Source organism: Fistularia commersonii, chromosome 34 (genome assembly GCF_037954325.1).
Source record: "Fistularia commersonii isolate RoL2024-O1a breed Wild chromosome 34, RoL_Fcom_v1.0, whole genome shotgun sequence".
NCBI lineage: Eukaryota > Metazoa > Chordata > Actinopteri > Syngnathiformes > Fistulariidae > Fistularia > Fistularia commersonii.
Window position 1 is genome coordinate 9641942 of NC_141317.1, and position 25423 is coordinate 9667364.

General features: G+C 47.3%; 2 protein-coding genes and 1 long non-coding RNA gene across 6 annotated transcripts in view; 1 reads left to right on the forward strand and 2 right to left on the reverse strand.

Annotated features, from left to right (window-relative positions):
• Positions 1 to 1146: 1146 nt before the first annotated feature.
• On the reverse strand, positions 1147 to 5893 carry susd3 (sushi domain containing 3). Its single transcript, XM_086141587.1, has 5 exons — positions 5710 to 5893; positions 4660 to 4854; positions 2113 to 2260; positions 1875 to 2024; positions 1147 to 1807 (listed from the first exon to the last, which is right to left on the reverse strand). The coding sequence occupies exons 1-5, from the start codon at positions 5774 to 5776 to the stop codon at positions 1513 to 1515; spliced, it is 855 nt and encodes a 284-aa protein (XP_085997713.1). The 5' UTR covers positions 5777 to 5893; the 3' UTR covers positions 1147 to 1512.
• A 4052-nt stretch (positions 5894 to 9945) lies between these two features.
• Positions 9946 to 25423, reverse strand: part of fgd (faciogenital dysplasia) — a 59689-nt gene continuing 44211 nt past the window's right edge. For all 4 annotated transcript variants that reach the window (XM_086141656.1, XM_086141657.1, XM_086141658.1 and 1 more), the window contains exons 5-19: positions 25305 to 25394; positions 23946 to 24082; positions 22326 to 22482; positions 22110 to 22248; positions 20513 to 20571; positions 18501 to 18647; positions 18320 to 18412; positions 18124 to 18203; positions 17963 to 17993; positions 17358 to 17462; positions 16941 to 16994; positions 15905 to 16006; positions 15679 to 15807; positions 13683 to 13823; positions 9946 to 11277 (exon numbers count right to left, since the gene is read on the reverse strand). In XM_086141656.1, coding sequence (XP_085997782.1) covers positions 11029 to 11277; positions 13683 to 13823; positions 15679 to 15807; positions 15905 to 16006; positions 16941 to 16994; positions 17358 to 17462; positions 17963 to 17993; positions 18124 to 18203; positions 18320 to 18412; positions 18501 to 18647; positions 20513 to 20571; positions 22110 to 22248; positions 22326 to 22482; positions 23946 to 24082; positions 25305 to 25394 — 1713 coding nt within the window. In that variant the 3' untranslated portion in view covers positions 9946 to 11028. The remainder of the gene's footprint in view (positions 11278 to 13682; positions 13824 to 15678; positions 15808 to 15904; positions 16007 to 16940; positions 16995 to 17357; positions 17463 to 17962; positions 17994 to 18123; positions 18204 to 18319; positions 18413 to 18500; positions 18648 to 20512; positions 20572 to 22109; positions 22249 to 22325; positions 22483 to 23945; positions 24083 to 25304; positions 25395 to 25423) is intronic.
• Positions 18384 to 19498, forward strand: LOC147214548 (uncharacterized). The gene is made up of 3 exons (XR_015104369.1): positions 18384 to 18509; positions 18612 to 18709; positions 18836 to 19498. It is a non-coding gene; the product is annotated as an uncharacterized LOC147214548 (long non-coding RNA).

Below are 25423 nucleotides of genomic sequence, written 5' to 3' on the forward strand. Positions count from 1 at the left end.
GTCAACAACAGCGATTGCTTATTAAACAGACGTTTTACCATCAACCAGGTGTTTTCCCTGACTAAAACGCTATAATATATATACACATACATGACGTTTTTGTTTTTGTAATTGCCTTACAGAAGATAAAGAACTTTATCACAATATTCTAATTTTCTGAGACAGTCCTGTGTATATATATATACATATATATATATATATATACTGATATATGTATGTGTGTGTGTATGTATGTATCAATAAGCCATTGAAAGCATGTCACTACTATAATTTTTGTGTATGTATACACATACACACAAACATTAAACACATTTTTCCAAAAGGATGTGGGCGACTTTGGTGTCTGTAGACCAACAAATTGACCCGTCTGTTTCGTCACTTCTGTTTGCATGGGACCAAATATGCAACCACATATTTGTGCCAAAGTGTCCACTTTCCTCCAAGTTGTTTGCTGTCTCTTCTTGTGACCACACTAATGCATCTAATTATTGTTTTGACTAAGTTTTTTGTCCTCAAAAAAGATTTAAAAGATGCATGTTTTTCCCTTTCGTGAAATAAAAATATTTTAAAATATACAACCATTACAAATGTTAAAAATATTTTTGATTCACTCCCAATATCTTTCAGCAAAAGGGCATAATAATAATAATAGTAATAATAGTGCTAAAAATGATGCTACCCGATTTAAACCAGAAATATCTTTACATATGTTCGTTGGTTGTTTCTTATTGTTTGTTGTAGCATTATTTATAACATTTATTTAGGAAAAAAAAGAACAATTTCAAATTAAACTTTAAGTGATGAAAGCAGCTTTTGGATTATATGTTTATTTTTCTATATTTTAAATGAGCCAAATGGAAATCCACCCGTGGGAGTTCTTAATGGAAATTTCCCTAACATGTTATGTGTTATGCATGTAGGACGGGTCCAGGTACTACTTTTACTCTTGCTACTTCAACCGAATCTACTCCCGCTCCCACAACTACTACCGGTACTAGTAATAGCGCCAGTCATTCATTCTTCCACTCGTATAATTAACAACACATACTGAACAAAACCACAGACCCGAAACTTAATGACTTTGCTGTTTGCATGAATAAATTTGTATGCGGCTGAATTCTTCCCCATTCGACACGCTACCACCGGTTGTCTCTTCATAACGCCTTTATTTACATTATTCAAGAAAATAACAGTTGCAATCCGTGCAAACGATTTGCATCCGCCCCTCTGTCCGATGAAGTCAACGGTCCGAGCCGAGACTTTCTCAGAGGGATTCTCAAGCTGCCGACAACGTGCGGCGAAGCTCCTGAAGCCGCGGTCAGTGTGGGCTTCCCTCAGGCAGAGGGCGGCGTACCACCACATTTTCCAGGACAGCCCGTCAGTCCGACAAGCTTTTAGCGTCTCGCCGCAAGACGACTGAGCGACGCCTGGCGAAGGCGTCACGCAGCTCTTACCTACGACCGTTATGTTCTTCTCCTGATGTAAATAAAGCCCTTTGTAAACGGCGCCTGTTCACACGGATATAATCCGTATGGGAAAATCTTGCCCGCTCCTCCCGTGGGACGCATCTCCAAAAACGCTCTCCCGCGCTTCGTTCATCCACGGCAAAGCGGGTCCGAGCACCGGCGTCCGAACCGGGCCTGGGTTTGGAGACCGATAGGAGGAGGGCGGCGGTCCGGGGTGAGGGAGCAGATGTGAAGTCGAGGCGAAATCTCTGGGCACGGCATAGTTGGAGCCTGGGAGCAGGACGTGCGGAGGGCCGAGGTCGAAGGTACACGCGGGACCATAATCAAAATGTTGCTGACATCTGCGGAGAGGAAGTGCTTTCAGTTTTATTTCTCTTTCTTATTTGAGCGTTTAGCTTCGCGACTCACCCGCAGCCCCTCAAGTTGTCCGCCATGAGCGGGTTATGGACGGCCCACAGCGACAGCATCTTCTCCCGGTGGTTGTTGTTGTTGTTATTCCTGCTGGTGTGGTTGTGGTTTTCCCTCCGATATTTGGCGTCCTCCTCCATCTGCCACTCCCTGGAGAAACGCCTTTCGGTTCGTAAAGCATCGCGGCTCGAGCGACGCCCCCGACGGACGGACGTCCAGACCGGAATTCTTCACTCACCTCTCCTGCCTCTTCCTCTTGTCCTCTTTGATGCAGTCGAGCAAGCAGCAGGTGATGAAGGCCATGGACATGAAGAGTATTATGCCCACGCTCACGATGGATGACAGAACAGCCACGCGGAAGCCGACGTCCTCGTAGGAGGACAGAGCTGAAACGGGAGAGGAAAACTTTAGAAATGACTTATTTCCTTTTTGTTACAAATTCACAGATGGATGGATGGATGGTTGTCACGGCTCACTGTCACCATCTACTGCTCACTGTACATACCAGGATACACCTGCCTGCTTCAGACAACATGCATACCACACACACACACACACACACACACACACAGCATACAGGGATAACCCTGCTGGAGACAACATAAATACATATACAGTATACCCTTGTTTTTCGCGGGGGTTACGTTCCAAAAAGAACCCGTGATAGGTGAAATCCGTGAAATAGAAACCTTTTTTTTTTTTTTAACAATTATTATAGAATTAAATACTCTTATTATACATTGCTGCTGTCGTCCTTGTGTTTTTTTCTTCCTTTTTTATGGAACAAACGGAAGATTCATTAATTCCGTAATAGAAGATTCATTTATTCCTACAGCCGGATAGCTTTTACCTTCCCTTAGCATGTCCAGAAGTTTAACTTTATCTGCGATAGATAGCATCTTCCGCTGCCTTTTGGGCCCTGCAAGGTGCTTTTGTCGCTCCAGAGCGTTTTGTCAACATTATGGGTTTTAGAGAAACTTGAAATTGCAAGAGAATTTGCACGTACATCATGTAAATTTGGCAAGCTGTTTTACATACGTGTACATATTAAACCGCAACGTTATCGACACACAGGTACAGAAGAAGCAAAATGACTTTTTAGCCAATCAGAATGCAGAACACAATGCACGATGCAAATCCGTGAAGTAGCGAAACCGTGAAAAGTAAACCGCGTTGTAGCGAGGGATCTCTGGATCTATATCTATACACACACACATACAATGCATATGCACATCCCTGCTGCAGACTATATATGAAGTGAATATATACGGTGTCAATATTGAGCTACAGATCCCTGTTGTAAACAGCTATACTGTGTTTTTTAGTCAAAATGGCTGGATTTTCACATTTATTGTTCAAACACTGAAAAGATACGTGCGTTGAGGCCACTGACCGTTGAGCCTCAACATAGATTGCACAATGATGCTCTGCACTACGACCGCATTGCTGTCTCTCTGTATGGCGCTGTTAAAATGTTCAAACGCTTTTGGTCGATGAACTACATTTCTTTTCTTGTGTGAACAAATGTAGTTTCTTGTGCTGAGCGATTGTAAAATGGCTAGGAGGAGCTAAGAGCTAAGTGAGGCACGCGGTTCCCCTGCCTCACGACCAGCCATGAACATCACCGCACGTCGCTGTGTTTTGCCATTTATCCCCCTGACCACGTGTTGCTCCAGACAACAGACTTTGCAAAGTTTTTTGTATGTTTTTTTGTACAGACATTTCAATAAATCTTCATTATTTTTACCAATGTTTACTGGCAGGAATTCACATCATCTGATTAAGAATCTGCACGGGATGGCTTAATTATCACCGGGCTGAGAAAACACGCAAATAAACAGAATGTTTTCCGACGTCTCAGCCGCGCGGCGACACGAGCTCTCGGCCTGCCGGGATAATCTTAATTTGTCTGAATTCTTGCGCTCGCATTCTTCTCTGCAGAGCAAGGCGATGCATTCCGGCTCCGCGGGAGAACATCACCGACATAGAAATAGAATTTGGACGCATCAACAGGTGCGGAGAAAAGCAGTCAAAGGCGGCAAATGGCGCATTCTGATATTCAGAAATAGTCAGCGCATTAGCATTCGCACTGTGATGTGGCTTATTTATATTTCAAACCAGTAACTACAAGAATAACTGGAATTATGTCACAGCGCATTCATATTCCAAGTTGAGATAACACCTTTATCGCAAGGCGGCACATTGTTTTTCTGTCATCTTCATGCGGAATATTACTTGATAACATGAGATATTTACAGAAACATAATTTTAAACTTTTGATTACTGGGTATACCAGTAACATCCGTAAATATGTAATGGAAATGCTTCCCCCTCCTCCCCTCCGAAAACAGTGGCTGTAACATGGCTGATGAAATAATGAAGAAAATTAGATGAATAATAAATAAGGAGAAGTCCATCCATCCATTTTCTTTCCCTGCTTTGTCCTCCAGCTGATCGCTATCTTAGTCGTCCTCCTGCGCATTAAAACTATTAAAATTGTCATCTTTCCGTGTCGCAATTGAACGGCCTCAGAATCTCACGCTCGTTTCACCCGTCCGATGTGACGTGAAGCCCGTTACCCCCCCCCAAAAAATCCCTAAATTAGTAAAAAAGTAGCGTCTTATAGTCCAGAAATGACGGTATACATATATATTTCTATTCCACTGATGCAACTTATTTTCAAACACATGTAGGGTCGTCGAATATCAATAACAGGAATTTTTTTTTTTTTTTTTTTTTTTTTTTTAGTTTCGCTGTGTTTCTCCTGATCTCCTCGTCCACTTACGTTTGCAGAAGTTGTCCCCGACCCAGCGGGTGCCGTTGTTGTCAGAGACGCACCTCAGCTCTCCTCCGACCACCCTGTGTTTGGCCGGACACTGGAGGGAGACGACGGTGCCCACGTCGGTGCCGTTGCCCCTGACGACCCTCTGCGTGCCCAGGGCGGGTAAGGGCACGGGGTCGCACCGGGCCCGGGAATGGCCTGGAACGAACGAGAAGGGTCGGTCCGCGGCGAGAGACGACAAATCCAGGGCGAGCCACGAAGGAGAATGAAAACAAACGGGGTCATTCCACAGATATTGCAAGAAACGTGTCGAATTCTGGCGTCATCTCAGCAGGATGCCGGAGAAGCAAAAGGCCTCACGACCGGGGAAAACCTCCGGTCCGTCTGGGGACAGAAGGGTTCGGGCCGGCAACATTAACACCCTGATATGACTCAGTGTGTTGCGCTGCGCGAACGCAAACACTGACATCAGCTCGGTGGTTTCCAGCTCGGCAGGAGGAGGAGAAGAAAACAAAAGTGATCACATCTTCTTGAAGACCACCTTCTGCAGGCTCTGCAGGGCCACCTACGCGCACGCAAGCCAGGGAGGGAGCGCAAGGTGTGCACCATTCAGCTGGTGAGGAGTTCCTGCTTAACTTGGAGAAGAAGCCAGAGGACACGCACACACTAAGGGTGCACGGTCACACACACACACATACATACATAGCACGAAGCTGCTGGGATACACACACACACAAGCACAAGTGCACATTTTTGTAAGTTTATGTAACGCAAGGACGCACTTGGTTGCCGATTACTTTTTATGTAACCGACGTGAGGAGGGGGGGGGGGCGGTTCCCGCGTCTTCTTCACATTTTATCATTTCTAAATAAAAGTATTTCGAAATAAAAACACGTGTTGCGGGTGAGGCGTGGGGTTTTACACGCGTCAATAAATTCGCGCTTTCACGTCCGCTGGAAATGAACCGAAATCCAGTAGAGGAGAAGACGCGGTGCGGGTCCGGGTGCGGGTCCAAACACGCACAGGTGTGAAATCACGCGTAAAGAAACTCACCCGCGTCTCGGCTGGCGTTCCTACCGGGGAAACCCACGTCCGTGATCGGTGCCGTCGCCGCCGACATGGCGGAGCCGCTCCGTGCGTAAAGACGCACCCCGAGCCGGGAGTCCGTCTCCTGGAACCGTGCGCAAAGGGGTCCGTGGAAGAATACCGTGCGTGTGGCGCGTCACACCCGCCGGAGGAGGAGAGACGGAAGGAGGAGGAGGAGGAGGAGGAAGAAGAAGAAGAAGAGGAGGAGGAGGCGTCGAGTCCTTGCAGACTCACGTAACGCGTAACGCACGGTGATGCGTTCAGGTGCGCAGTACGTCGCAGCACTTCCGGTGCGCTGCAGACCGCGTGGATCCAGACCTTCTCCGCGCAGCTGCGTTTCCTGTGAAAGTGTTTTCAGGACCTCCTCGGACCTCCTCCGACCTCCGTGGGTTCTGTGAGGGACGGAGGAAAAGCAGACCTGATGATATCACACACGCTCATCGTTTGGAGGATCTGGACGACAAACCTGAAGGTGAAAGGTTGACCGGTTCTTCTCCACATTGGGCTGCAGGTGGAAGGTCGGAGGTCCGTCCTCGGGCGTGACCCCGAGGCCTCCTTTGCGCCAATCTTTCCGGGAGCTCCAATCTCCCGGAGGAACCTCACACCCGGCTGCACTCACACACACTCACACACCGATGGCGGCAACTGGAGGGTTCAGTGTCGAGGAGAACGTCCTGGAGGTTCCTCCAACACTGGAATCACCACGACACGTTGGGGCATTCTTCCACTCGGCGTCCCTCAACCTAAACTCTTCTCACAAAGACACTTCTTCTTCTTCATCTTCTATCTCTTCTCCCTCTGGACGTTCCCAATCATCTCCTCCCATCTGAGCTTATTCTCTGGATCTTCTCCCACACTAACTTCTCACGGGACCTCATGTGGAGAAAGGCAACCCTTCACATGCTTGGACAATGTAGGGTGTCTGGTGAATGTGTTTGGACTGTGAGAGGAACCCTGAGGAACCCCGCGCAGACACGAGGAGAACATGGAGGCTCCACACAGGAAAGCTCCCGGTGGGAATCTTCTGGCTGCGAGGCTGGAGCTCGAACCCCTGCGCCATCGTGTCCTCCCGGTCTTCCCCAGGGCCTCCTCAAGGGGTCCAACCAGGGGTTTGGAGGACGGACGTTCTCGCGGAGGAACGGCAGGTATGGAGGTCGGCAGATAGACCAGGCGTAAAAGACGAGGTCTTCTGTTCTGAGCAGTGGAAGAAACTGGAGAGGAGCGAGAAGACGACGCCCCGTCGAGGACCTTCTCACAGACGCCAGGGCATTTCCGCTGTTGGGCGTCAGCTTGAAGTGAGAAGTTCCTCATTTGGTGGCACTGATGAAACACCTTCACATGACAAGCTCAATTCAGGCTCCTTTCCCATCCGTCACGTGAGAGGAAGCACCTCATGAAGGTTCTCCAGAGTCACGTCAGAGCAGATTATGGAGCTCCTGTGAGGACGTCGTGGCCGGTTCGCTTTAAAAAGACCCGCGGCCATCTATCCTAGAGATGAAGGCATCATAATAATCAAATAACCGGCGTTCTTATTGGCTGCAACCTCCGTGATGTTTCTCCCCCGTCGGGTTGGAAATGATGAAATACCGAAATTTATCATCTTCATCTGAGGAAACCGGATTTGTCCTGATTGCACCTGCAGGGCCCTCAGGGGTTTGGAGGGTTTGGAGGGTTTGGAGGGTCGTCGCCGCGGCTGATGGAACGAAACTCAGCTGGAAGATAAAAAAAAACCCAAAACAAGTAAACCAGAAAGCAGCTGAAACCACTTCCTCCTCAGCGATAAGGAAGTGTCTGCTCACCTCTGCGGGCAAAAGTCAAAGTTCTGCCTTCCACTGCCAACACATGTAAAGACGGCGAGGAGCCGGCGCTCCGGGTTCTGCTCGCCAAACGTGCCCTTTGACTCTTTTGGAAACAAAACAGTTCATTTTTGGAGAAAAAGAACCTCCAGATTTGACGTGAGAGTGCTTCTTTGCCAATCAGGTTGAGCAATCATGACAACTTCCCTCTGCCGGAGCTGCACGTCCGGGTCAGGGGTCGGCCGGCCTCGTGGCCTCCTGACATCAAACCCTTGATGAAACCAGGATGAAAAACGCCAGCTTCGTCTGAGAAGCTCCGGAGGGGTTCGTGGAATCCAACGCAGAGATGTTCAAAGCACAGCTTGCTTGATACGGGAGAAACATCTTCATTCCGCTTCACCTCCGCCGTCTTGTTTAACCTCCCGACCTCGTGAGGATGGAGGGAGAACGTCGGCTGGTCGTCCGCTTCTTTGAGATTTATCCGAAAGAGCAAAACGCACGGTTTTGGAGGCGCCGCGGGGGGAGATGTTCAGAACTCATCCCCGCTCCATCAGCCGTCTGCGCTCTGCTGCCGAGTGTAAAATTATGACAGGAGGCAAAAGTCAGCAGTTTGCTCCGAGCCTCCGGGCGCCACCGATTCCCGGAGACGCCGGCGTTCCACTTCATCACTCTGACACGCTAAAGCGAGACGCTCCGCTCCACGCCGCTTATCAATAGCCGTCGGATCAATATCCCCGGGCTCATGAGAATGCAGGAATGAGCGCGGTGGCGACGGAGCCAGACAGAGCGGAGGGCGGGGGGGGGAATGAAATCAAGATGTGGAAAGAAGCAGCTGCAACGGCGTCCAGAGCGACGCCCAGTCCGCACGTACGCGTCTGCGGGTTTGAATCCGCCCCGCAAAGACATCCGGCTTTCCGACGGCGACTTCTCTGGACGTCCAGAAGAAACGTCGCCTGGCATGGAGCCCGTAGGAGACCTGCACTCCAGAGTTCCTTCTCCTTGCTGAACTCTTGCTGCCCCTACACTGCACCTCTGCTGGACTCTACTGGACTGTACCGTACACTAGATGGCCACTTTCCATGTGCACAGTTGTATTTTTCTATAGCATAGCTTAACATCTCTACCATTACATTTAATGCCCGTATCCTTCTGTATATCTTCATGGAGCGTGATGTTTGCAGATGACATTGTGATCTCTAGTGAGAGCAGGGAGCAGGTTGAGGAGAATCAGGTAGTGGTAGTGGGTTCCTTCTCTGGGCTTCCTCATAACTTCTAGACACATTTACCATTGATACCAGTTCATGTTAGACTGGTGCAGGACATGTATGCTAGTTGTGAGACAGTGGTGAGGTGTCCTGTAAATGTGACAGAGAAGTTCAAGGTGGAGGTTGGACTTGATTAGGGATCAGCTCTGAACTCCTTCTTGTTTGCAGCGGTGATGGACAGGCTGACAGATGAGGTTAGACAGGAGAAGAAGATCCATCTGTATATCTTCATGTTGGTAAACCAGTAAACCACCTGTCATTGTTTGCACGTACTCTCAGTTTATTGATAAGACCTGCACCTGCTTCTTTTTAGCACTTGTTGTTGGATGCTAAACTGCATTTGGCTGCCGTGCACTTGTACATGTGTCATGGAAATTAAGTCGAATAGAATCTAATCTGCATGCAGACCGATAAATGTACAGCTGGCTCTCTGAGATTATCGGCCGCCGGCAGCAGATTGGGCGCAGGCTATAATACGCCGGCCTTAAAATGCTTTCACCGCGGACGAGCTCGCGTTCAGTCACGGCACTTGCGGGCCCGCGATGGCGGCGACAGCTGGTCGTCGTCGCCACGCGTGTTCGGTTTTAAGTAAGTTCCCCCTTCCAGGACTCCTTTTCCAAGAAGCGCAACCAACTTGGTTCATCTGGCGGTTGACATAAACGGATGGCACCGCGCTTGAGTTGCACAGGGGCTTTCCGCTACTTTTAAAACCCTCACATTTGCACTCCTGACAGCTGAAGTGCATTTAACGCTTCAATGTTTTCCCTAGGTAAGCAGGAGCTAGAAATCACAGGCTATAAATATTAGCCTCAGCTACTTTTACTGTGTTTGTGGTGGACGATAAAAGGTCTGGACATGTACTCTCATCACAACGCCTCCGGCTACGTGATACTCTTAATCTTTTGGCCCGGTTTTCAGTCTTTCTCGTGCAAAGCCGCTCTTTTTTATTGTCCTCACACTCATAACAGACGAGCTTTGACTGAAAGCGAAGCTCTGGTTTTGTGACTTCCTGTCATGGCGGTGAGGCCAAAGAGAAGCAGGTGCCAGAGGAACAGGAATGGGTGAACATTTATTCATTAACCGTTGCGGGGATTCGCACAATCGCGCCGGATTTGTCGCGATGCGGAGATAAGAAACCACCGTTACGTCGTCGGGACGGCGTGTCGGCCGTCTGTTTATTGATGATATGCTTTGTTGCGTTCCTCACTGTGCACGATCCATGACCAAAAAACACTCACTGCTGATTCTGCTCACTTACAGTACAACAAGAATGAACTCCGGGGGGCAGAAAAACTCTGTGAAACGTCATAGTATGGTACATAAATATGAGTGGATTTACATGCACGGGGAGGAGATTCCTTGAGGAGTTTGCTACTTTTACTTCAAAAGGCTGGTGTTGATGGGAGACGGGGGGGGGAAACATACAGGCTTACAGTACTCGTTGTCCGGGAAGGCGGTTCAAAACACGCAGAAATAAGGTGTCGAGCGAAAAACCGGGTCGGAACCGAGGCCACGCGACTCCGATCTAGATGAGGCATAATAATAACTGTAATAACAACGGAAATGCGGCGGATCGGAGGCGAGAGATGAAGAAGATGGAGGCGAGATGGGGGTTTGTTGAGTGGGAGCATCAGGTGGCCAGCCACAAGTTCACACACACACACACACACACACACACACACACACACACACAGAGGTGTCGTTTTCTTTTTTTTTAAGTTAAAATGTCTTTTTTCTTTCCTTACATCGCACCGGTATACACACTGTACACGACGCGGTTCTTACACTAACATTCAATACTTAATAAACACATATAGGAAAACACACACACACGCATACACACACACACACACACACACACACACACACAAGTTAATGCTTCACAACACGGTCAATAATAACATGATAATGTACAAGGAACTTTTTCTTTTTTTTTTTTAAAAACAAATCATACAGGAACCTTCTCTGCTATATTACAAATAAAACACCAGTCCTTCGACGCTCCCCGACGCCGAGGGGAGGAAAAACGTCCCGACCCCGCGAGCGGCGTCGCGTTCATGAGGGGGGACGAGCGCGGTCGTTTCGGATAAGACTGCAGTGGCATAGGAAGGGCCCGGCGGCCCCGGTAAAGAAAAACAAACAAAAAAGTGCCAAGGTAAAGTGAATTCAAGTAATGTGTGCTCTATACGCAGGGCGGGGGGGGCGGGAGGCCTCCGGCGCGTCCACTACTGGCTCTTCTTGTGCTCGGTGGCGCCGGCGGCCGGATCCGTCGGCGTCTGTGCGCGAGCAGCTTTGGAGAGAGTGTCCGCCCACTTGGCGTGCAGGTCGGCGTCCGGGGCGGCGAGCAGCAACGTCTGCTGGCTGTGACTGAGCCGGATCACGTGTCTGAGCTCCGGACGGTCGCCGGACGGCGGCGGCGGCGCCGCGTTCACCTCGAAGCCCGGCAGAGGAAGGGCACGAGCGCCCTTCAGCTCCTGCAGGGACCAGAGAAAGAAAACGCTGAGGGGAAGCAGGCTTCAATTCATCGCAACCTTCGCTCGTCGTACATTTGGCAGACGCTTTTATCCAAAGCGACTTACAATAGAGGACAGAAGGACTGCAAATAACACTTGGAAATACAAGATGCACAGGAAATATACAGAACAGTAAGCTGGGGTTGGTGAGTTTTTTTTTTTTAGGACAAAGACGTACACACACACACACACACACTGCATAGTCTAACTTGGTGCCTAACCTGATCTGGGGCAGCTCAAGCATCAGCGTGGTAAATAGTCCTGAATAGTCTTTATCAGGGAATAAATGTGCACATGCAAAAACATCATTCTTTCTTTCTTTATCCTGCATAGTTTACATACAGAGACATGCAACCCCATACTTATTTATACTGCTCGAAAAAATAAAGGGAACACTTGAACAACACAATGGAACTCCAAGTCAATCCCACTTGTGTGAAATCATAGTGTCCACTCAGGAAGCAACACAGATTCATTTGGACTTGTTTTAAGGACATTACATCAAAGTTGGATCAGCCTGGAGTTTGTTTTTACACTTTAATTTGGAGTGTGATTCCTAATCCAGACCTCCATGGGTTGATACAATTGATTTCCATTGATCATTTTGGTGTGATTTTGTTGTCAGCACATTCAACTGTGTAAAGAGCAAAGTATTTCATAAGAATATTTCATTCATTTAGATCTAGGATGTGTTTTTTAAGTGTTTCCTTTATTTTTTTGAGCAGTGTACGTTACTTCTATGAGTTCATTTTTTTTTTCTTGAAATCCCCGTCGTTCCCTGAGCTGCTAGCATCACGCTGCTATCCTGCGGTCTGACTGGTTTTGCACTAAAATGAGCAAAAAAACCTCTGCTGCTGCCCTCTGCATTCAAAACACATATTTAAACATTTGACGCCATTAAATCTCTGTCGGTACATCGTGTCCTTTTATACTTTATCGTTAGATTCTTATTTACTGTTTCACGCGCGCTTTATTGTGATTATTTGGTGAGTTTGACGGTGATAGCGGTCAAACTCGCTGCACGTTCATAAGCCTCTATTTGAAATAAAGACCCGATCCGTCCCAAACTCCCTCCCCCTCCACCTCCACCTCGTTTTTCAGCTGTTCCAGTTAATCTGGGTGTTTTTGCAGAGGGACTGGGACGGCAATCCTGGAAATGAAATTTGAACAGACTGACCTCTTTTAGGAATAAATCCACTACAAACACAAGGCAGAGGCATTTCAAGCTCTGAGCGGGAGGGGATTCCTTCTGATGCAGGCGCCTATCAATAACCTGTATTGCTTCTATGATTAGATACAACACTGCTGCTGCAGAGGAGAAGATGGAGGAGAAGGAGGAGGAGAAGAAGGTGAAGGTGAAGGAGGAGAGGAAAGTGAAGGAGTAGGAGGAGAAGGTGGAGGAGGAGAAGAAGAAGGAGAGGAAGAAGGAGGAGAAGGAGAAGGATGAGAAGAAGAAGGAGAAGGTGAAGGAGGAGGAAGAGGAGGAGAAGAAGAAGAAGAAGAAGAAGGAGGTGGAGAAGACAGAGAAGAAGGTGGAGGAGGAGAAGGTGGAGGAGGAGAGGGAGAAGAAGGAGAAGAAGGTGAAGGTGAAGGAGAAGAAGAAAGTGAAGGAGTAGGAGGAGAAGGAGGAGGAGAAGAAGGTGAAGGTGAAGGAGAGGAAAGTGAAGGAGTAGGAGGAGAAGGTGGAGGAGGAGAAGAAGAAGGAGAAGGAGAAGAAGGAGGAGGAGAAGGAGAAGGATGAGAAGAAAAAGGAGAAGGTGAAGGAGGAGGAAGAGGAGGAGAAGAAGAAGAACAAGGAGGTGGAGAAGACAGAGAAGAAGGAGTAGGAGGAGAAGGTGGAGGAGGAGAGGGAGAAGGAGAAGGAGAAGAAGAAGGTGAAGGAGAAGGAGAAGAAAGTGAAGGAGTAGGAGGAGAAGGTGGAGGAGGAGAAGGAGAAGGAGAAGAAGGAGGAGAAGGCGAAGGATGAGAGGGAGAAGAAGGAGGAGAAGGAGAAGGAGGAGAAGAAGAAGGAGAAGGTGAAGGAGGAGGAGAAGAAGAAGAAGAAGAAGAAGAAGGAGGTGGAGAAGACAGAGAAGAAGGAGTAAGAGGAGAAGGTGGAGGAGGAGAGGGAGAAGGAGAAGGAAAGGGGAGAAGGAGGAGTAGTAGAAAAAGAAGAAGAAGAAGAAGAAGAAGAAGGAGGAGGAGGAGGTGAAGGAGAAGAAGAAGATGGAGGAGACACAGCTGCAGTGCCCTGCAGTGATAGACAGATAGATAGATAGATAGATAGATAGATAGATAGATAGATAGATAGATGGATAGATAGATAGATGGATGGCTAAATGGAAGTATGGTTGTCCTCCTCGGCAGGTGTAGGCGTGTTCCCTGACCTGTCCACTGCTCTGCAGGTAGAGCACCAGGGGTTCGGCCCTGGTGACGGCCGCCCACACTCTGGTCCAGGTCCTGCTCTTCTCCTGCACCTGCAGGTGGCTGCACAGCAGGCAGCTCTCCGCGCCCACGGACGCCTGTCTCTGCGGGACCGACGGGAAAAACAAACAAATCAGCCAGAAATCTTTCCCCGACGGATCGATATCGGGCGCCGCTCGCGCCGTATAATCCGCGGTTCGACATTACGTAACCGGCATGTAGGCCACGCCGGGATTTGTTCGGCGTTCTCCACGTCTCCCCCGTGCGGCCGCGCATTTCAGGCTGACTCAGAACCCCGTAATCGGATAAGATGGCGGTAACCTTTCCGCGCGCCCGACCCCGATACTCCGGGCAGACGGGCAGACGGGCAGACGGGCAGACTGCGGCGTCAGCGGAGAGCGCGGCGCTCCCTAATCCCAGATCTCGTTATCATATCGGCCGTCCCGCGGGGATTAGGTGATCTTCCAATGCCGACGCGTCGGACGGATGACAAAGTCACCCCGATACTCGACCGGTCGGACGTCCGATGGGATTCCAGAAGACTCCGGGTCCGACGCCGAGTCGTCGTCGTCTCGGGGTTTTAAAGAAAAATAAGAAAGTTTGGAGAAAGACTTTTTTATTTCTCTCCCTTCGGCCGCGGGGAATCTCAAAATCTTTGTACTTTTTAAGACCTTAAAACACTTTATAGCCTCGACTTTGACTCTTTATAGTTTTATTTGTATTTCTTATTCTCCCCCCCCTTTTTTTTTTACTGTTTATACAATTTCCTACTATTATTTATTATTGTTTTGTTTTACTTGAAACTCTGGCACAACAATTTCCTTTGTTGTTTTTATTCTTATTCTTATTCTTATTCCTATTTGTCTCTATCAGGGCTGGACAATTATTTTGACTGGCGGGCCAAATTTCTTATTTCATTTTTATGCGTGGGCCAACTAGGGATCATGTAAATTGCACTAAATGAAAATTGAAATTTAATTTTTTTTAAATTTTTTTTTTGGCTATTTTATTTCCACTTTAAAATCATGAATGATCACATACATGTACTGACATTATTTTGTATGTAATCATCCATACAAAATTAAACAAAAAAAAAAAAAAAAAAAAAGAGTTTCCAAATTCAATATGGATTGAAAATACGTATTAAAACATTCAAAGAAAGTAGTTTGGCGGGTTGGATAAAAAAGCAAAACGGGACGGATTCATCCCGCGGGCCATAAAATGTTTGGTCTATATGACGCATGAATGAGAGGGTGAATGGTTGCATGTCTTTATATAATAAGAATTAGAGCGTGAATGGTAATTTGTCTCTGAGAATGAATGGTTGCATGTCTCTACATGATGGATAAATGATGTATAAATGCTAATTTATCTTTATATGTAATGTGAATGAGAGGGTGAATAGTAGCATGTCTCTATATAACAAGAATAGTAATTTTTCTCTGAGAATGAATGGTTGCATGTCTCTACATTATGACTGAATGAGAGGGTGAATGGTAATTTATCATTATATGTAATGTGAATGAGAGGGTGAATGGTTGCATGTCTTTATATAACAAGAATGAGAGGGTGAATGCTAATTTATCATTATATGTAATGTGAATGAGAGGGTGAATGGTTGCATGTCACTATATGCGCCTCTCGTCCAATGAGAAGCTCCGCCCCCCCGTGACCCCGACTGCAGAATAAGCGCTGTAGATACTGAATGAATGAATGAATGTTCAAGTAAACATTCACGCTTGGCTTTGTGAAACACGAACGTTTCTGGCTGGGTTTTGCCGTCGGATGAATTTCAGCGAAAGCCGACGCTGTCGCCGGTTCAGGTGGAGAGAAAGGAGGCCGGATTCAACCGCCTCGGACCGAGAAGACGACACAGATCATCCCAGAAGACTCAAGAAGGAGGTGAAGCTGCAACCCTTAAAGTTCTAGTCGTGATCCTCCTCCTGCTCCTCCTCCTACCTCTGGAGCTGCTTTCCTCCTCTGCTCGCCGCCACCCAGGTTCTCCAGGCTGAGGTTGGCCTCGAAGCACTCCGGGCAAACCCTGCTGGTCTTATTGTCCAGCGTCTTGGAGCACTTGGCGCAGATGGCCTGCAGCGACACACACACACACACACACACACACCGGGGACGTTGAGAAGAAAACCTCCGAGTCGGGACGTTTCCCGTCAAACGGCGAGGAACTCACGGCGCCGCACGCCTTGCAGTGATGTTTGCGCTTGGTGAAGTTGAAGCTCTCGCTGCAGCCTTTGCACGTCTGCTTCTCCTTGTCCTTCTTCCGGGAGCTTTTCTTGAAGGCACAAACGCAGAAGACACGGGTCACATGGGAGACCAGACCAGAAGAAACTATTCTCAGGGAAACATGGAGAAGCCACACAGGAGCCCAGGAGGTCTCGCCTTTTTGGGGGAAATCGAAAAGCCCGGGTCGGCAACCGCGTGAAAATAATGAACCGGTATTGAATTCAAATGTATTTTAATTGGTTCATTTTTAAAACATAATTTTAAATTTGAAAAGATGGCGATCTTGTAACATCTCAATAAAACCTGCTCAATATTTTTTTTTTTTTGCTCTTAATAAGCGACTGCACGTGTCAGTAAAAGGACGACAGCTGCCGCGGATCATTTAACTTTGTTGTTTTTTTTTCATAAATACAAGAAGGACTAAAATAGACGTTGAATATTTTGCTTAAAAGTAACCTTCGATCTAATTTCTTTTTTTTTTGGAGTTCAAAATGTTTTGCTGCATGCAGAAATGTCATGTCGTTTTCTTTGCAGTTGCTTGGTTTAAAAAAAAAAAAAAAAAAAAAAAAGCCAACATATATTATATTTATGCATTGCATAAAGGCAAAAAAGAAAAAGGTTATATGCCATGTTAATTCATTTTAAATTTCCATTTCTTTACTGCTGGGAAACGCCTCCAAATGTCTCTTTGAGCGGTGAAGGTTGCGACCCCTGACCTACAACTACAAAATATATATTTCATGTCACGGAGGCAGATAGCGCCTCTCCGGGTTCCTCGTGCAGGAGGTTCACCGGAGCTCCTACGTTGTCCGGTTGAGAAGGCGAACGTCTAAATGACACGAATGAAAGTGTGAACCTTCTGTACCTTCTGCCAAAGACATGAAGGATAAGAAGTTAAAGCTAGAAGGTGATCTCGGCGAAGAAGTTACGGGAGAGAACGTCTGACGAGATGAAGGTGTTTCGAGTTCTGTCTAAAGCCTCACCCTCTCATGAAGCCTCTCGCTGTCCGAGTCCATGGAGGTGTTGCACCAGGGACCCTGAGGAGACACAAGACCTCTGAAAACCTTCTCCTGCAGACAAGCGTCTCCTCCACTAGGTGTCGCCCCGACGCCGCCGACCCGCCTCCAAGCTCCGCCTCCACCCGAGCAGATCCACCACGCTTGTGAATACACTCTGACTCCAGCTTCCCCTATTAGGTCAGGAGAGAGCCCTGGGAGATGTCACGTGTGTGTGTGTGTGTGTGTGTGTGTGCCGGTCAGAGCTTCGTTCTGCAGGGATATCTGTGTGTAACATGTCCACCTCCGTAGATGGAGAGCTGGTCTGCACGCCCTGATGTTCTATGATTCAGCGCTCGGCTGATGGAGTCAGTGGCGGCGGCGGCGGCGGGGGAGAAGACTGACCGGTGAGTCAGGGACGTGGTCATCCTCCCTGGAGAAGGAGCTGTTGAAGGCCTTGTTGAACGTCTCGCTGTTCTGCTTGTGCCGCTCGATGGTGGCCAGGATCACCTGCGGGCCGGAGAGGGCGGAGAAAAATGAGGAAAAACGAAAACTGGAACGCGGCGAGAAGGTCCGAGATGTCGGAGTCAGGTTTCACGTCAGTCGGGTTTATTAGCTTAGCATAAGAATAAGATAAGAATAAGAATAAGAATGAGAATAAGAATAAGAATAAGAACAACTTTATTAATCCCGAAGGAAATTGCTGTGCCAGAGTTACAGAAAATATAACAGTAATAAATAATAAAAGAAAAGGCAGAATTAGAAATAAAAATAAACTATAAACTATAAAGTGTCTCAGTGAAACTATAAAGTGTCTTAGTAAACAGTGATAAAACTATAAGTGTCTTAGTAACAAGTGAGGTAAGGAGTGCACAATAGTATGATAGAAGAGAAACTTGTAGTGTAGCTGTTATGAGATGAAATATTGCACATAAACCATCAAGTGTGTGTGTGTGTGTGTGTGTGTGTGTGTGTGTGTGTGTGTGTGTGTAGATGTGCGTGATCCTTGCCTGAATCCAGTCCTCCTTCTCCTCCGCTGTCCTGGAGATCAAATTAAAAAATATAAGAATACAGAATAATATTTATACAAATAAATGCCTTCTATTCTTAACATGGCAGTGTGTGTGTGTGTGTGTGTGTGTGTGTGTGTGTGTGTGTGTGTTTCTCTCACCTGGCTTGGAGTTCCAAGGACCGCTGCTTGCCGATAATGGCAAACGTATGAGGAAGGTTCTGCTTCACGTTCTCCTGCACCTGAGGTCACGAAGAGCAGAACACACACACACACACACACACAAACACACACACACGGAGGTCAATAAATACGACCTAGATTTGAAGATGATGCAGAAGCAGGAGAGGAGACCCACCTCCATCCCGGCGATGTCGATCCTCTCTCTGACGCTGAACTTCTGCCCCATCAGGCGCAGTTTGGGCACGCAGTAGAGCACCATGTTGTTGAACTGCACAGCACAAGCAGGAGAGAAGCTCCTCAGATGCTGCACCCACCAACCACAAGTCCTCCAACATCTACCACCCACGAGTCCTCACCAAGTAGAGGTATCTGTCTTGCGCCGTTCCGTTTTTGGCCGACATTTTCTTGATGTGTCCTTCCTTGATGAGCTCGTTGGCCGGGTTGACGATGTCCTCCTCGCCGCCCAGACGCTCGTAAACCTCCAGCAACTTGTGCATCTTCTCCTGAGAGGGTGAGAAGAGGAAGGTCTCAGAGACGGAGACAACCAGGACCAGGAGATGTTTCGGTCAGACGTTCACTCCTGGGTCGCACGTCGATCCGACGTGCGACCATTCGCTCTCTCATTTCCACATCATGAAGAGACGCAAAATACTAAACATCTTCTTCTTCTCCTTTGGGCTTTTCCCTTCAGGGGTCTCCACGGTGAATCCACCTTCTCCATCTGACCCAGTTCTCTGGATCCTCCTCTCTCACACCAACTTCATCTCCTCTCTCACGACGTCCATAAATCTTCTCTGTGGTCTTCCTCTGACCTCTGACCTTTCCAAAACATGTGCCATCCCTCTGATGGACTCATTCCTGATCCTCTCCATCCCCAAAGAGAACCTCAACATCTTCCCTTCAGAGGTCTCCACAGCAAATCCACCTTCTCCATCTAACCCTCTGGATCCTCCTCTCTCACACCAACTACCTTCATCTCCTCTCTCACAACGTCCATCCATCTTCTCTTTGGTCTTCAACTAGACCTCCCATTCAAGCATCCGTCTACCAATATCTTCCCTCTCCCTCCTCTGTCCATCACCCAACCATCTCTGACCTTCTCTCCAAAACATCTACCATGTGTCGTCCCTCTGATGGACTCATTCCTGATCTTCTCCATCCTGGTCGCTCCCAAAGAGAACCTCAGCATCTCTGCCTCCTGTCTTTGGGTCATTGTAGATGTTTGTAGATCATCTCACCACCGTCTCCTCCACCTTTCCTTTCCTTCTGGCTGATGTTCTTCTATCTCCACCCATTCCAACCTGGTTGAACCCATCACTCCACCTCTTCTCCACACTCTCCCACGCTCTGGACTGTCGACCCAAAGCACTTGAGATCCTCCACCATCTCGATCTCCACTCCCTGTATCCTCACCGTTCCTCTCATTCACACACACATATCCTGTCTTGCTGCGACGCACCTTTCCGGAACAAACCTCTGACTTCCCTCAAACGCAAAACATGTATTTATTTTTAAAAAATTGAGAATTCTTTCTGGATAATATATATGTTGCATAACCGCATGAACTCACACTGCACGGTAAAACTCTTGACACTTTATGTCACGACCTTCCTCTGACGACTTAGCTAATGCTAGTCAGCCTCAAGCACTCCTCCAAAACATAAACATAAACATAAACATAAACATAAACATAAACATAAACATAAAAAAAAAGTCCTCTTCCCACTTCCACAGTTTTTGGCTTCTTACTTGGTCCGACTCCCCTGCTCAGTTTAATACCCTTAAGTTTAAGAGAAATAAACCAGAAGATAACCAGTTACTCGCTAGCTGGAGTTTCACTTCTTGACAATTCAGTGACAACTTTCACAGCGATGACGGCTGATGGTCTGACGTCTGTTTTTTCAAACACCCTGCCATCCACCCGCACTTCCTCCGACGTATCTGGCACCCGGATTTAGACTTCTTACAACCTCTCGTCCGGACGGTTCAGGGTCTCCACTCAACCTCCTGCATGTGGAGGAACCCGGAGAACCCTGAGGAACCCCGCGCAGACACCTGGAGAACACGGAAACTCCGACCGTGGCCTCTCCGGCCGTGAGGAGGAAGCGCCGAGCGCCCTGGTGTTACATATTTACGAACGTATCTGTCTGCTGAAGTCGTCCGGAGGATGTGGGAAAGACGAGCGCTCTCAGAGGACGACCGTGGGTCAGACTTCCGTGTGCTGTGAAACTCGACGCAGGAAACAGCGACTTCCTGCCTGTGCTAATTCACTCGTGCAGACGCTCGGCGGAGCGGCGCCTCCGAGCTGTTACCGCGCGACGCTCGCGAACGGATCACGTTCGGTTCGCTCGACTCTCTCCTTCCTCACCATTTTCCTGATGGCGGCGTTGGAGTGGTTGGCAGCGGTGGAGATCAGCTCCAGTGCTTCTGTGGAGGAAATAACAGTCAAATATTAAAAACAGACAAAAAGATCCTTGCGATTCCTCAATTCCCAGCTAACCTGCAAACCCCTCATCGCCACGCCAGCTCCCCCTGTGATATATTACATTTATATTTATAATATAAATGCAGAGCGAGCGTACCTACAATTTGCACCATTTTGTGCGGTAATTTATTTATATGTATATATACTGCTCAAAAAATAAAGGGAACACATCCGAGATGTGAAGGACTGAAATATTCTTATTAAATAAGATAAGATAAGATAAGATAAGAACAACTTTATTAATCCCGAAGGAAATTGTTGTGCCAGAAAATATAACAGTAATAAATAATAAAAGAAAATGGCAGAATTAGAAATAAAAATAAACTATAAACTATAAAGTGTCTCAGTGAAACTATAAAGTGTCTTAGTCAACAAGTGATAAAACTATAAGTGTCTTAGTAACAAGTGAGGTAAGGAGTGCACAATAGTATGATAAAAGGAAAAGTTGTAGTGTAGCTGTTATGAAATGAAATATTGCACAGTTCTGAATATTGCACAGTGAAATGAAATATTGACATTTTTTTATTTTTTTATTTTAGGTTAAAGATAGGATAAATACTTTGTTCTTTACATAACTGAATGTGCCGACAACAAAATCACCCAAAAATGATCAATGGAAATCCAGTGTATGAACCCATGGAAGTCTGGACTCCAACTAAAAGTGTAAAAACACACTCCAGGCAGATCCAACGTTGATATCATGTCCTTAAAACAAGTCCAAGTGAATCCGCGTTGCTTCCTAAGTGGACAGTTTGATTTCACACAAGTGAGATTAAATTGGAGTTACACTGTGTTATTTAAGTGTTCCTTTTTTTTTTGAGCAGTATATATTATTATACATATATAATAATACTATATATATGTATTATATTTTTATATTTTTTATTATATTTTTTTTTTTCTTTTTTTTTATATATTTTTTTTTAAATCTATTTTATTTTATTCTTTATCCCCATGTACCCCCCAGTTGCCCCCCCGGGGACAATTCAAGTTTTTCTGATTCTGAAACAAAAAAGTTCGAGGAACAAACAGGCGAGCATTCGATCCCTGAATAAATACGCGACGAGAACGCAGATTGTGAAGGTCTGAACGTGACGATTGGACGCCGGGGTTGAACCGCGACCGACATGCAGGGAAAATCCAGCCGACCGACTGAGATGGACGGCGAAACTCGTGCAAACGACGTGTCGCGCAGGCTTGACCCGGATCTGCAGTTTAATCTGCATTATGTTACCAAGGTGTGTTTGAGGACATCTACCAGGCATCGCACCGCAGACGAGGAGAACAAGCAGCCGGTCGGAGGTCTTTTTGGGTTTCTCATCACCGAAAAAAGCCTTTTCTGGACGGATGAAGCCGAAACGTGGCCTCTGGATTTCACGGGTTTATAAAAAAGGGCCAAAATCGACGCGGGCGTGTTTTGCGTGGAGGTCCACGGCACGGTGAGAACTTTCCAAAGGTCAAGAAACGGGCGGCGTCTCACTCTCTGCGTCTTTCCGGTCCAGAGCGTCGTCCGGCAGCTTCTTCAGATAGTCCTTGAGCAGCAGCTCGTAGCGAGGGATCCTCTGCACCGGCTCCAGCATGTGATGTTGCAACGTCAGGTTTCCACACACATCCTGTTTCTGCGCCATTAAACACACACAGTTTAGCGGCGGCGGCGGTTTTCTAGCGACCGGCCGGCCGCTCGGCGACCTTCTACCTGGATGTTCTGGACCACGCTCTTAAACTGCGACGACCGCTGCGTCCAGTTGTTCACCAGGTCCATGGCCCGATCGAAGTTCTTCACGTACTCGCCGTACATCTTCATGAACGGCGCCAGCTTTTGCAGGATGTCTCCGATGCGTGGGTTGGTGTCCCTGAGGGAGGAAGCATTTATTTCTTTAAATTTTGAGATTTTATCTGCTTTTTCAGAGCAGAGAAGTGTCACAACTGGGCGTGCGGGGTTGACGTGTGTCATATCGTCTTTTCAGGAAGGGAAAACCAAAATGAACACATTTGAAAGGAGAAGTTCTGGGCTGTTCGTGCCAACACTCCAATGTGTGTAAATGCACCGACGGCGGAGGTCAGCGGTTCGCTCCGGGTCGCCAGTCGGGAATGGAACCGGCAACCTTCACGTGTTCTTCAACAACACGGGTTTCTGCGTGTTGTTCTGGTTGATATTTTAATGAAATGGCGATGATGTGCGTGCAGAATGTCTCCTGAGGCGTCGTTAGCTCGCGTGAGCCGCTGAAGTCAGTGAAAGGAGGCTAAAGGTCTGCGGCCTGTGAGACCTTCCAGGAATGTTCTCCAAGAAATAATCTAAATATAAAATACTAGTGCATTTTGCTGAGCATAAGCCGCACCACGTTATAAGGCGTGATATTAATGAACGGATTTATTTTCATAGATAAGGAAAACCGCATTATAAGGCGTGTGATCAAACATACAGGACTGTCTCAGAAAATTTGAAGATTGTGATAAAGTTCCTTTATCTCCTGTAATGCAATTAAAAAAACAAAAAATAATTTTCTAATATTAAAATATTCTAATATTTTGAGATAGGATTTTTGCATTTTTTTAAGATGTAAGCCATAATCAGCAATATTAAAGTAATAAAAGGCTTGCAATATTTCAGTTGATTTGTAATGGATCCAGAATGTATGACATTTTTGTTTTTGTAATTGCATTACAGAGGATAAAGAACTTTATCACAATATTCTAATTTCCTGAGACAGTCCTGCACGGTATATAAAGCCAAACAAACAGTCAGTTTAGTCCAACTTGATTCATCTCATTCTTCTCTCTTTGTTCCTTCAGAAACTCTGTCTGCTCTTCTTTACTCACCTACTTCCGTACCATTAATTCGCTCACGTTGAATTCTTTCACAGCTGCTCTATTCTCACTTTTATTTTTCACTTATTTAACGCCTGTTACATGTCGTCTCTTTAGCGCCGTCAACCAAAGCATATTCCTTGTAGTTGCAAAATGACTTGTGCGAATAAAGCAATTCTAAATTCTGGTTCCCTTCATCGACTGCCTGAATTCCGCTTCCTAAGTATGTCTCTTAGCAGGTGCCATTTTGGGGGGTGTTCATCCACACAAATATACAGTAATATTAATTTTGAGCACAGTATTGAGTTGCACTAAAAGATTTTGACAGATGTTTGAGCGCAGGGTGCCACATCAAATTGGGGGTCAGTCGGCGCAACAAGAATTCACACATAAGGCGCACCTGATTATAAGGCGCAGGTATTTTTGAGAAAACGTAAGTGCGCATTATAGTGTGAAAAATACGACGCTAGAAGAAAGCCAGCGGAGGTCGAGGTGGATTCCTCCTCACCATTCTCCCGTGATGCGTGTCTTCAGCTCAGGGAGGAGGAACTTGTCATGGAAGCAGTAGATGGAGGAGATGTTGGAGAAGATGCCCGTGATGACATCCTGGGGGATTCCAGCCTCTGTGAGCTTAGTGCAAAATACCTGCGGAGGAGATGCGGTCGGACAGCCGGTCAAAAAAACCCACTCGGAGAACACGAAGTCTGACTTCTGCGAAGGACCTGGATACAGAAGGGGGTTTTCTCCGAGGCGCTTCGATTACGACGACCCCAAACGTCCCCCAAACATTTACGAAACTGATTCTAACGTTTACTTGCAGTCACTTTTCGCTGTCAAAACAATGTCTGGGCGTGCCTGTCGCCATGGAAACCACGGTGAACGCGTTGCACGATGACTGCAACAACAACAGGAAGTTCACGGTGAGAGTTCCAGGGCTTCTGGTGAAAACCGCGACGGGTCGCGCAGTCACATGAGAGCAAGGCCTCTGAACGGAAGCTTCTGGGCCAAGATGGAGGTGAGAGGGACCTTCAGAGCATCCATCTGAAGTTCAAACTCCCTCTCATTCACACGTGTGGGTAGTTGAGGGTCTCCACCGAAGCTCCAGCGGGTTCTTCAACGGTGGGAGGAACCACACGCTGACTCCGCGAAGAAAAGCAGAATTGAACCGGCGACCTTCTGGCTGTGAGCCGGAAGCGCTAACCGCTAAATCCAACGTTCGAGAGCCGGCGGTTCCAGATTTAAGAGGCCAACGAGGGACGTTCTTGTTGAAACCGACACAAGACGGCGTCTCTAAAACCATTATCCGGCCCCGGGGGGGGGGATGAGTCTCACTGTCTTTGGTAATCCGCTGACTTTCCCTGCAGCACCACGGAGACGCTTCCCAACAAAAGGATGGATTAGCACAAAATGAAGGACAAATAATCCTGCCCCCGCCTCCGGAGGACGAACATTGTGACCCCTTGTCTAACGGCACCGAATGACCTAATACCTGCACAAACAAAGACGTCCCATAAGCCTCGGCTATTCTTTTTTTTAATGCTAATTAGCAAAGGTTGGCATGGAAACCCACTAGAACCGGATGGGAGCATTGAGGCTAGTTCAGGTTCGTTTTTATCCGCGTTCATGAAACGGAGTCCGGTAGCAGGGAGGCTAACGGTCGAGAGGCGGCGCTAATAACGTGCAGCTATGGCTGGAAAAACAAACAACTCATTCAGCCGTTATTTATGCCGCTTATCCTTAATCCCTCTGGGAGGGAGGAGGTCCACCACAGGACCACGTATGGACGCCCTCGTCTCCACGGCCCTGGTTCGCGGTGGCCCCGTTAGCGCTCAGGTCGGAGCGGGAAATTCGGACGAGAGGGTCTTACCTGGTCGAGAAGATGGAGCCTTTTCACGTAGGCTTCTTCCGTTTGGAGAAGTTCTTTGGCAATGTTCAGGAGCTTCTGCGTCTCCGAGCACTGAGGGACACGCAAACAACACAACCGGT